This window comes from Onychostruthus taczanowskii, unplaced genomic scaffold (genome assembly GCF_017590055.1).
Source record: "Onychostruthus taczanowskii isolate IOZ18803 unplaced genomic scaffold, ASM1759005v1 scaffold1, whole genome shotgun sequence".
NCBI classification, from domain to species: domain Eukaryota; kingdom Metazoa; phylum Chordata; class Aves; order Passeriformes; family Passeridae; genus Onychostruthus; species Onychostruthus taczanowskii.
Window position 1 is genome coordinate 500,426 of NW_024496525.1, and position 12,725 is coordinate 513,150.

At 42.8% G+C, this 12,725-nt stretch overlaps 1 protein-coding gene across 1 annotated transcript in view; it reads left to right on the forward strand.

The window, feature by feature from the left end:
- Window positions 1-3,229, forward strand: part of ACCS (1-aminocyclopropane-1-carboxylate synthase homolog (inactive)) — a 15,212-nt gene extending 11,983 nt beyond the window's left edge. Inside the window, exons 11-15 of the mRNA XM_041396979.1 lie at window positions 890-935; window positions 1,086-1,227; window positions 1,842-1,984; window positions 2,367-2,520; window positions 2,707-3,229. Coding sequence (XP_041252913.1) covers window positions 890-935; window positions 1,086-1,227; window positions 1,842-1,984; window positions 2,367-2,520; window positions 2,707-3,005 — 784 coding nt within the window. The 3' untranslated portion in view covers window positions 3,006-3,229. The remainder of the gene's footprint in view (window positions 1-889; window positions 936-1,085; window positions 1,228-1,841; window positions 1,985-2,366; window positions 2,521-2,706) is intronic.
- The last annotated feature ends 9,496 nt before the right edge of the window (window positions 3,230-12,725 follow it).

Here is a 12,725-nt window from a genome sequence, read left to right on the forward strand (position 1 = left end):
CCCCTTCAAATTTTTTTTTCCTTTTTTTTTTTTTTTTTTTTTTTTTTTTTTTTTGGTAATGTCTGAATGGCAGATGCATTTTGTCAGATACAATCTAGCAAGTAAAAAATGGTAGCTGGCTTTTTATTGTGGTATATTTCTCAATGTGTGTATTGATTCTCAATGTCAGTGTTTGGTTATGACAGTCCCCAAAAAAGAAAACAGATTTTTCTTTTGTTGAAGGTGATGCTCTTCTTCCTATCTAAACATCTTTTTCCCATGTTTCTGTTGATGCTTGTAAAGACTTTCTACTGGTGTTTACTTCCTAATTTTCCATAGAGTAGTTCCAGATCACAGTAGTATTACAGATTGGATAATGGCTTTTATTAGGTATTGTTTTAATGAGATGAAAAACTTTTAAAATCTTTTTTAAAATATGGTGTATTGTTGAGTTGTTTGGGTTTTTTTTAATTTCTAGTCTTCACCAGTGGTGCTAGCTATCTTGTGCTCAGTTGCAAGGAAATAAAATATACTCAGTTAAGTATTAGCTCAGTCTTGCTGGGCTTAGGTGTACAAGAACATCGCTTTTGATTCTTGACAAAATACATTGGCAGAAGCCTGATTTCTAGCATTAAATGTACAAGCTTCAGGAAATCTGCATGTAAAATGTAGCACTTGTAAACATCTGTGTCTTTGAAATATTTAAAAATTCTGTCTCAAGCTACTTCCAAGGGGTTCCTGGCTTATAAAGTTAGGTCGCATTCGAATTTTCCCTGCTTGATTGCTGTTTGGTGGTGCATTGTCTGTCATTGTGTAATGCTGCCTCTCTGTTTCTGCAATGCTGCACTGGTGATCCAAAAGCTTCAGCACCTATGACACTAACTGCCCATCTGCATCCTTCTACATACAGATTGCCTGATCCACAGCGGACTCACGTGATGTGGGGCATAACCAAGGTGAGTGCTGGTTATTATTGTGCTGTGTCTTTGTGGCTGGTAGGTTTTGGTCTGGGCTTCTCAGGTTCCTCATGCTGGAAAGATCAAGTTAGTAGTAATAGGATCCCAGTTGTTCAGTGTAATAAAGTAGTCTCTCTGTGCCTTCTGCAGGATTTTGCTGTTTCTGGGATTCGTTTTGGTACTTTATATACAGAGAACCAAGATGTTGCTAATGCAGTGGCTTCTTTGTGTTATTTCCACGGGGTTTGTGGACCTGTCCAGCACAAGGTTGCCCAGCTGCTTAGAGACAGAGGTGAGTCAGTAGTTCCGTGTACAATCCTCTGCCATTTTGTGTGTCTTAGACCTGGAAGATCTTCCCTCGCCTAATGTTCCCTAATGGTCTCTGTACACCTTAACTGACAGTCTTCCATTACCCTGAAGCTGCCCATGCAACACAAAGCTGACAGCTCTTTCTGCAGAAAGAGCTCCTGATCAGCAGAACTGATTTTTCTGCAGAGCTCCTGATCAGCAGAGTTAGAGGAGCAGCTTGGAAGAAGCATGGAGCTATTTGTACAGAAATTGACAGAGTTACCTAGAACCAGATGATCAGAAACAAAGAATACAGGCTTGTAGGACAAGGGAAATGGAAATGGGCTTCAAACTTTTCCCTGGGTGGAATGCTAACAGTCCATAATGACTAAAAGCTATAAATGTAGGAAAACTTCCTCAGGAAGGTCAGGGAGATACTTTTCTGCACAGACATGAAATTGCAAAATGCTTCTTGGCTGTCTTTCTGTTACATGAGGAAACAGAAAACAAAAGAAGGAGGTGAAGTGTGAAGCAGACACTGAGTGTCTTGGAAGCTTGAACAGATCTGAATGCTTCCTCAGTTTGTGATTCTTTTCTTTATCTTCTTCTTCTGGTCAGACTGGATCAACCAGGTGTACCTGAGGGCCAACCATGCCCGCCTAAAAGCTGCCCATACGTATGTGACAGATGAGCTGAAGACACTCGGGGTTCCTTTTCTCAACCGCAATGCAGGCTTCTTTGTCTGGATTGATTTCCGAAAGGTTGGTAGTTTTAGGAAGCGAGGCTTCTCCTGGGGTGAGGGCAGGCATGTAGTGCAACTGCATCTAGAGGAAAAGTTAATATTGTGACAAGCATTTTCTTTCAACAAATCTGTCATCTGATGAGGAGAGGGAAGGACTGCCGGATGTTTCAGTCTGTTCTTTTCCTTTCATCAATCTGTGAACTTCCCTCCTTGCAGGAATCTTACTACTCTCAAGCCACTTGCCTCCCCATTTCTGCCTTTGTATCTCAACTGCTGTACTTCAGAGGTAAAAGGTGTCTCCCTTGGCCTTTGCAGACTTTATGGGAATCACAAATTCATGAGGATCTCAGTGATGTAGACTATGTGGTACTAACCTCTGGCCCTTCTGATGACTCTCCTAGTACCTTAAGACAGGCACATTTGAGGAGGAGTTGCTGCTCTGGAAGCGTTTTCTGGATAATAAGGTCCTCCTGTCCTGTGGAAAAGCCTTTGAGTGCAGTGAACCTGGATGGTTCCGCATCATCTTTGCTGACAAGACCCACCGGCTGCAGTTAGGTGAGTAATGTTCTTTTTCCTCCCACCACAATTTCTGCAGCACTGTTCCCGTCTCTTTTTAATCCTAAACTTAGGTTATTATTATCCTCTTGTCTTCTCTGGTTTTTTCTCCCTTTCTCCATTATCCTTTTCTTTTCCTTGTCTTAAACTAATCCAGTAGTGTTTCTCCTCCTTGTACCACTGCAGGTATGCAACGGATACGCAAGGTTTTGGAAGAGCGTGAGCAGGAGATACTGGCTGAGGAGAAGGAGCAGCCTTGTCAATCAGATCAGGATGGCAAAGCAGATAGCACAGATGAAGTCATTTTTGTATCCCGCCACCAGGACCCTATCTGTGCCACTAGCTCCAGCCTTGGTGACCTCATTGGCCTCCTGCAGCAGCAGATGCGTTCATCTGACTGGCTACAGAAAAACACAGCTGAGCAATTTGCCCAGGAGAAGCCAGAAATCTATGATGTGTTCAGCAAACTGGTGGGGAAGCAATAGGGGTCAGTGGGCTCCAGGGGCATTCCTGAGCAGTGACTGACCCTCGGCTCCTAACAGCTCGGTAGTGACTTCCAGCAAATAATATATTTTCTGTATAGCAAGAAAATTACTTTGTAGGCCCCCTCCTCTCCCCCCTGTTTGAGATCTCTGATTTGTACTATATAGGTGTGTTTCCTTGGATTGGGGTGAGGGTAGGGAAGGGGGGGGTGTCTTGTTTGCGTGCTGCTCTCTGTTCTGCAGCGTCATTGTATTTTATATTTAATTTCTAATGAATATGCTCTTAACTCTCTTATAAGGTCCTGTGGTGTAATTTTTTTCTTCTTCTTCACACTTTCCAAAAAGAGACTTTAGATTGTTAAGTTATGTGAAGTTTCCCTTTTCTTAAATGATGATCAGATGTAACCATTTCAGAGCCAACTGTCTCACAGAGGTGGTTTTGGGAGATAGACTCTAGTGTCAGCCATAACTTAGCCCTGGCTAAGGGTAAATAAACATGTGCATAGATTCATCTTCAAGACTGAGGCTCTTAGGACCATAGTCATCTACACTGAGTTCTATAAAACATTTTGTTTTGAGTTGATTTTCAGCCTGATCTCAATCAGACAGTATCCACCACCCTCTGCTGGTGAAATGCCTGGTTTTGTTTCTATTCTTCTTTTTTATATTCATATAAATAAACTGCATCCATTGGCCTCTTGGCAGAATGTCCAGAAAAAAAGCTACAAATGGAGAGGCAATAGAAAGTAGATATTCTTTTTGCACTTTTCTATTCCTGGAAGTCCATCCCTTGTGGTTAACAGCAACATATATTGGCAAAAGAGTGAAGAGAATGCTTCTGCCACCATGTTAGGTGTACCTGCAGGTACAGCTGCTTCTGTCACCTACCACAGGCATCCAAGGATGCACCTTCCATCATTATCACGATAATGAATGCAATTTTTTTCTGTGTTTCTCAATTTGCAGAGTAATTTTTTGGACTAAATGGTATTCTTCTGTCTCCTTCTCTTTCCCATTTTAAGAATCTTTTTTCTATATGCTGGTGGTAGTGTATTTCAACTGGAAGGCTTCTTTCACAGGTAAAAAACTATTTAACTTCTGGTACTATAAAATTTAGGTATCCTAAAGGAATTGGAGCTGTTTTTCTGCATACGTATTAATCAAGAGTTGAAGGAAATTGTTCATGAAATTTTTTAATAGAAGTGCACCTTTCCCCTCCTCATAGATTTTGGCAGATGGGCATGAGTGACAAAAGCATGTCTGCATCATAAATCAAATTACCAAAGCATAGGCAACAAATAATTAATGCAACTACAGATTGATGTGTGGTGATGGCAGAGAACTGCTTGGACAGTGGGAAGGAAAGTCTGAGCAGTGGCTGAAGAGAAGATGGTGCTGGTGACTGCTGTGAGCAGAAACCAGCTCCTCCTTTAGCAATGACGCAAGGTTGGTGAGGTGATGGGTAAGATCAGTGTAAAGGACAGTTATAAACATAGTATTTGCTAACTAGTTCGGCATTTGTCCTTGGACAATATTTCAAAGTCCACAAAGAAAGCTATAGCAGAAGACAGGTCTCATTAAATGGAATGGGAAGTGAGATGTACAGACAAATTACAAATGGACCTCCTGATTTTCCCCCTCTTATTTATGTACCCCAAGGAGGACATGAATAATAAAATTTTAGGGATCAAACTCTTTGAAATCAAGAACCAGGTAAGACATTAGTTAAAGTGATATTTTAAGGGAACTCTATAGCAAATTCAACCCAATAATTACTCCTCATTTGCTTTTGTTGTTCTAGTCATTCTTTCTGTTGGAGTATATGAATATACAATAGTAACAATTTATATAATATTTTTAACCGATATATATTTACTGCTCAGGAAGCAGGTTAATTGTACTGTCTCTGTGTGGATTCAGCTAGTAAAGCACACCTCTGCAGGAAAGAGGGTGTGATGTAATTTCAGAATCCTCACAGCTAGTACAGTATGGCTGACAGTCACATCTGAGCTTGCTGTAACTCAACAGAACACTCACAAACACAGAGTATTTTCTATGGTTTTTTCAAGTCTTACAGCTGCCTGAGGACCTCTCCACTGAGGAATATTAGCTTGGTCACAGAAAATAAAAATTTAACTGGTAATGAGGCCAGAGAGAAATGTGGTTGTGAGTCTGCTGTTAGAAAAAAAACGATGGGTTTTTTTTGACTGTGTAAACCCCATAAATTTTGTAAATGGCCTTAACTGGTTTACAAGAAGTGGTAAACATGTAGAAATTCCTGTGCATATGTATATAGAAGCTAAATCAATTCCTATTTGCTCTAAGATTACCCCTGAGAGGAAAAACACAGGTTCTGCCTGTACAAATTGTTTGTTCTTTCTGCTACCTTCATGTTAGATATTTTCTCCACTTGATGTATCTCATAGTTCTCATTAATGGCCTTTTCTATGAGGCAAATCTCTACAGACAAAAACATAGAGAACAGATTAAGGATTCTCCCATGCTGTCCCTGCCCTCACATTTCTTTTGACCTGTTTGTCAAGTGATAGGCAGACAGAGCAGCGCCTCAAACGAAGCCAATCAGATCTATGTTTTTAAAACTTCTGCATTTCATCTAAAGCAAGAAATGCCATCAAAACAAGTCTAACACTGTGCCTTCATTGGTTGTACTCACTATAATTATACAAGATGACAAAATCCACTTTGCATAACTTTTTTATGTTCCAGTCATCCTTAATTTGAGCACAGAAAGGATCCTAAATGATTTTGTGGTCCTTGTCTTGTTCTAGTCACTCACTCCCCTTCCCTCTCTGTTCCCCTCCTCTGCCCCCCTTCTGTGTCTCTTCTCCAGAGAAGTATTCAATACTTTTAGGGTAGAGGTGGGAATTTCCTGTCCAGAACTGCTCTCTGTCATAGAAATTTCCATAACATACATTTCAGGCATACACTTGACATTTCATGTTTATGGGAAGGAAAAATCTGTAAATCTCCAAATTATTAACCTGTGTTACATTGCAGTTAAACAGACAACATAAGTGAGGCCCATTCAAGATAAGTGTTTATGAAAAATCATGCATACTTACAGGAGGAATCTGTGAAAATGAGTTTTCTCTTACAGAAATTTAACAGAACCTAAGCAAAATATTTGTAAGGAAAAGTATTCACTGATAACTTAAGAGTTTTCCACCTTAATTGAAGAAGGGCAGTTGCTCATATGTACTGTATGATAGACTATATTTTTAAAAAAAAATAGATGCTAATCCTTTAATTGTTGTCTTTCTCTCTTGGAACATCCAACAGGTCACACAGTTGGGCCGACTGCTGTGTGTTTCCCCCATCCCCATAATGACCCAGTTTCTTGAAACCCACCTTGGGGTCAAATTATCATTTATACTGACAATTCCTCTGCAGTCCTCCTCCAGTTACTTGCTTACAGAATCCTTCTGTTGGTCTCATCCTGCTGGCAGAGCGGTGGTTCCATTTCATCAGAGAGACAGTGGCGCACACAGAGGCTCTGTGCTAAAAAAACCTCTCACGGAGGAAGCTATGTGAATTGCACCCCTGAAAATTTCTGCATCTGAAGAATCAGGCATGCAAAACTGCATTTGCACCTTTAATTACTTATGCAGCTATTTTTGTAAGATTGGCTGACTTAACAAGAAGTTGTTTTGGTTATTTCTGAAGCAATTCAGACCACATCATGAAGAATAGGGCAAGGTAACCTACAAGGATTATATACAAAATGATATGTGTTCCATCCGAGAAAATCAGAGTGGCAAGATAGACTCATTTTCCATTTCAATTAATGCTTTATTTATTACTGACTTACATAAAGCACTGGCAACTGTCTGATGACAAGATACTAGATTATTTACAGCCAGCAAATGTACTAAAGAGTCTGAGGAGGTTATAAATACTCTACTTTTTGTCCTCAGTTTGCCAGGATTGGTTATTTTTAGCAAATAGCCAGTCGACCTTATCAAAATGAAGAATCAAAAATAGTCTGGAAAAACACTGCAAGGAAAGGCTATTTTTAGCTCTCTGTCTATTCCCTGCTGCTATCCAGCAAGGTCTGATGGCACAGCTCATGCACGACTGCTTAGTTATTCTAGGCAAGTGCTTGTTATGACCTGTCCTTTCCCTGGATGCCTCTCTGCAGAAGGCATTCAATTGATTAAAGATTAATGCCTCTGCAGACTGTGACAGCTGAAAGCTTTAGGGAGGGGGAAACACACTCTGACAGATTGTTTCTATCTGCATCTTTCTGCCAGATTAATAGTTTCTTTGAAGGGAACTCTAGCCTAACTGAATTTCCTTGTGTCTCATATCCCTCAGTGGGAGTTATTGCAGCACCCCTTCTAAGTATATTTACACTTCTTTTTCCTTTCAGTTCAGGAAGGCAGTAGAGGAAGTAAGAGTTACAGACATAAGTTAAATCACTGTTTTGACCAATGCCCTCCATCACAAACCAGTAGCACTGGAAGTGTATGATGGACTGGATCAAGAGAGAAAACCATGCAATTGGCTGCTAGATAGTTTATTGATCAGACTAGTTAGAACCTTCATTGATATAAATGAGGCTACCATTTGGTTGTAAGACTTTAGCCAGAACAGTGAACCAAAGCGAGGACCTGGCTGCTGCAATATCCTTCTTTCTCTTATAATAGAAACTCTTTAATTTAGTTCAGTACCAGATGTATTGGCAGTAGCCAATAACAACATTTTCAGAAGAATAAACTGAGTTATGAGTTTTTAGTTGTTATGCCATAGGTAGAAAATAAGGCTGAAAAGATGTCCTCAAAACATTAGATTTCCTCCTCATATTTGTTTTTAAAATTACCTCCTTGTACTCATTGTAATCATACAAGATGGAGGCAGAATATGCTGCTTCCATCTCTGCACAAGGTGCACCATAGTCTCACATGCAGCTTCTTTACACGTGGAGACACAGTGGCTAGCAAACGGTTCTCTTCTGTACACTTATCATCCCAGCAGAAAATGTGGGATGCTGTATGCGACAGCAGGCAAATGTATGGTGTCATGGTGAAGCCCTTAAATTCCAAGTGATTCCTAAAGAACCACATAGGGCAGGACATAAAAGGGCAAAACAAAGTGAAATATCTGATTTCTCCTGTGCATTTATAAAAATTGATAGCTGGTTATCCAGATGCTGATGAATATTTTCACAAGCTATAAATGGCAACCTGGAGTCTAAAAATAGATGCTGTGCCGCAGACTTGTCTGGCTTAGCTACATCACTAGAATATAAACAGGCTCCCTGGTGTGGTTTCAGAGAAATCTCTATCAAGACAGCCTACATCCTCCATTTTTCTTGCTATATAGCTGATTCCTCTTGAATTTGTTTAATATAGCTTTTAATAAAATTGCATCGATTTTCAAATTTTCCCACAGGGATAAAAGGATCATCAAGCCCCTGTGAGTATTTCAGCTACGATTGATTCGATGCACTTTCTTCTCCCTGGCAGAGCGGGGAGGCAGAGGAAGCGCCTGCGGGCACTGCGTGGGCTGGCGCAGGCTGCGCTCGCTGACCCCCTCCCCTCCTCCCCGCCGCTGCACGTGGACCAGCCAGTGTCCCTGTCACGCGACAGGGATGGGAACCCCTCTCCTTGGCTCAGGCACATCCGAGCACTGCTCATGCTGGTGAATCCCATAACTGCAGAGATCCAGCGCTCATCTGAGCAGCCCCAAGACATGAATGGGGCGCCTTCCAATTCACAAAATCAGACACGGTCCGGCCATCCTCCCGAAGGAGGGTTCCTGCCTCTGATTTATGAATGGGGCACCTCGCAGCAATTGGAAGCTGATGGGTTACGCCCAGAAACATTAGGTGCTGTAACAAACCCCGTAACTTGTACTTGCGGGGAGGAACGAGCCAGTACCAGAGCTCAGAAAGGTGCTTTGAGATCTGTGAGTGCTGGCTGTTGTTGGTTTGAATGTCACAGACAAGATGAGGAAGGTAGCAGTGAGTCTGAGGAGGATGCTACATCACCTGCAATGCCACGTGTGTGAGGAGAACTTGAAAGAAAGAGGAGAAAGCACTGCAGTGACAGTGTTCTGCCTTTTTTGTGGGAGCACCGAGCTGTCTGTGCGTGCGTGTGGATGGCTTTGCAGAAAGCAGTTTTCCCAAGGGCAGGTGAAGTGAAAGAGAACTAATCTGTTGCTGACAGTCAAGGCTGTTTAAGGACACTGTACTGTGTGTGTGACAGAGATTGAGTTTAGAGGCTTAGAGCAGGGATAGGTGCAAACCCCCATCCTTTCACAAGCACACATTGTAGGGTAGCACACCATCACATCACCATTGTACATAAGATACAAATCTATAAAAACGGCCACAAGAAAAATTGAAAAGGGGAAAAATGCAAAAGCTGACACTATAATGAGCTACACATGGTAAGAGTCTTTTAAAGCACCGAGGATCAGACAGAAGCAGAGCTGGCCAGCATTGTATCCCAGGGGGCAGAGAGACTGGAAATGCTTCTGGCTCAGAAATCAGGGACCTGAAGGGGCTGCAGCAGGAGAACTTTTTGTGGCAGGACATAATTGTTGAAAACTTTATTGGTTAAACTGTAACAGTTGAAACAGTTACAGTCCTAACAGCTGAAAATTGTTTACAGGTGAGAGATACAGCCATGGGTCTGCTGTTTCAGCCCAGAGAGCAGAGAAGGATGAAGGACATGGTGTCACAGGCAGGGAATGCACTGCTCCTGCTGGAATGTCTCCATTGAGCCATTGCCCTGTGCACGGCTCAGCTGCAGCACTTTGGGATTGTTCAGCTGGAGAAGAGAATGCTCTGAGGGGATCTTGGAGCAGCCCTTCTGAAGGGAGCCTACAAGAAAGCTGGAAAGGGACTTTTACAAAGGCAGGTAGTGATAGGGTAAGGGGGAATGGCTGCAAACTGAGAGAGGGTTTAGAAAAGATATTGGGAAGAAATTCTACACTGTGAGGGTGGTGAGGCACAGGTGGCCCAGAGAAGTTGGGAATGCACCATCCCTGGAAGTGTTCAAGGCCAGGCTGGAGGGGCTTTGAGCAAACTGGTCTGGTGGAATGCGTCCCTGCCTACAGAAGAGACGTTGGAAATAGAGGATCTTTAGGATGGCCTCTTTCAACTCAAACCATTCTATGGTCTTACCTACTTGAGTGGTTTCTGTTTGGTTTGGTTTTGTTGTTGTTTTCTATTTTGCCTTTTATTTTTGGGTGGGTGTTTTGTTGTTGTTGTTGTTGTTGTTGTTTTTTTGGTTTTTTTTATTTTTTTGGTTGGTTGACTTTTTTTTTTAATTTTTTTTTTTTTTTTTTTTTTCAAAAGAAGAGTAACAGCAGCAGGTCTCTAACACCCTTCGGTGGCCCTGGTCCTGGTGGGTGGACGAGGGACCCCAGACCTGGCCCACAGAACGGTGGCCCAGGTCCGGGCTGGGAGCTGAAAGCTCCCAAACCCAGCACTGGACGGGGCGGTGGCCCCGGCCCAGGGAAATGAGACAAAAGGCCCAGAACCAGCCCGTGAGGCGGGCTCTGTGTGCTCACAACCTGGCAGGACCATGCTGCCAGTGCCTTCAGAGCAGGAATGACCCAACGCTTCCTCCCCCCAGAAACACCTTGGGGTTTTTTTTTGGTTTATTTTGGGTTTTATTTGGCCTACAGACCAAATCAGCTCCCATTTTTGGGAATGAAACCAGTGTTCCTGATTCCCACATGGCTGGAGTTTTGTGCAACAAATTTGTCCTCTATTTTCTGTTAGAAGATAGTTCCAGTTACTCTTATGAAGGGTTTGGGGAAGGTGTAGATTTGGGATATTTCCTTACTGAAGTAGTGTGATCCAGCAGAAAGTGACACACGACCCAAAGATGCTCGGGCAATAAGAAAGCCCAGTACAGTTTTGGAAAGGCACACAGGACTGGAGGCAAGCGAGCCAAGAATACAAATGCGCTGGAAACCAGGCTGGCGACGGTTCATCGGTACGAGTTTGGCACACGCAGATGATCGCTGGGGTGCTCCCCGTGCCTGTTCCCGGGAGAAGCTCCCATTCCTGCCGGGGACACCCAGCGCCCCCGAGCTGCACGCCCGCCCTCCCGCCGCGGGGGGGCGCTGGGCGGGCGGAGGTGAGTGCGGGCGGGCGGGAGAGAATGAGAGAGAGAGAGCAAGCGAGCAGGAGCTGCGGGGGCCGCAGCGGGGTGGCGGCCCGGCTCCTGCCGGCCGGGTTCCGGTCTGGCTTGGGCCCGTCCCGTCCCTCGGCCCTTGTGCCCCGTGGTGCTGTTGCCGCCTCTGTGTGCTGCGTCTTGCTGCCGTTCCTCTCAGCGCTCCAAGTGCGCGTACGCCTTGTGCCGTGCTTGCGGTTGCCCAGGTGGATTGTGTGCTAAGAGGGAATGTTTGCGTGAATGGACAGGTACCTTCCATTGAAGGTGCTTCCAGCCGCGCTCAGGGCTGGACAGAGCTGCCGAGTGGCTGAAGTGCTCGCTGCAGAGTGTCATCACCTAGCTGGTTCTGGTGCTGTGTCAGGAAGGAGGAATAAAGGACGTGGTTAACAGTCGGAAGCATATGGGAAGGTTTCAGTTATAAAGCTGATTGTAATGTAGCATTCCGGCTTCTGTCCTGATAACGGCATCACACATGTATTGCCTTGTACAGGAGATTTTAGAAGCTTCCTCCAGAGTCAGATTGTGGACATAAAGTGATGGGAAGAGCCATTAAAAGTAGAATGTGTTTTAGCATCTGAGATTATTTTAGTGCTACTGTGTGTAAGTACAGTCAAGTCATGCATTAACCACCCCATCCTAACAGTCCTTTGTTAAGAACACAAAATAAACATAATTAAATTTGTTGCACCATTTTATTAATAATTAAATTAATGCTTCTTTTGTTAATTTATACTTATTTTATTCATATTTGTTGTCTACTATACAGTTGACATGGCTAAGTTTCTTTCTAGCTCACAAAGCAAGAAAACATACTGTTTTTCCAAAAGAAAAACACATAATTATACTGTTCACATTCTTTTTCTGGAAACATGCTTACTACTCTTAAAAAGCTCTCATTATGGAGAGTACAGGTTGAATTTACTTATTATGAAAGTTTTAGTTGAAAACCTAAGCAAGTTGTTGCTTGCCGATTTTTCAGTCTGTAGTTAATGTAAATTATCTTTTGCAGAAACCACAATTCTTTGTGTAGGACATTGTAAGAAATATCAAAGGTGACAGTAGTTTGTGGTACTTTATATTATGTCATGTTTTTCATTTCACCTGTAGTTCAGGCTGTAGTGAACTGTTTAAATGCTTTTCTCAATGTGGCTGCAATGACAGCTCCTAGAACAATTTATGCCCCACAAGGCACATTTATAAAGATGACAAATTAATTCGTTTTTCTTGCCAGAAGTAGTTTGCCATCATTCTAATCAGATATGGTGGGGCTCCTATGAAATTCAGTTTAGAAGCACCTTTACCTTAGAAACAGTATCATGGTCCTAAGTTTTGTCTGATGCCCTGTTATAAGCCCTTTGCAGGTTTCCAGGTTGTTTCTCTTCTCCTGTAGATAAGCGTTTTGGTTTTTTATTAGCATTCCCTCTGAATATGCTTTGTTGTAGGTGTAGTGGGACCTATGAGGTCTCACCACTTCTGCAGTGTCTGAGATTTTCTCTCCCTCTCTCTGTGCCTTTTTCTGGCTAGTGGTTGTTAATTGGCCCGCATCATTTCATTCCAGCCAGGCCCAGCAGAT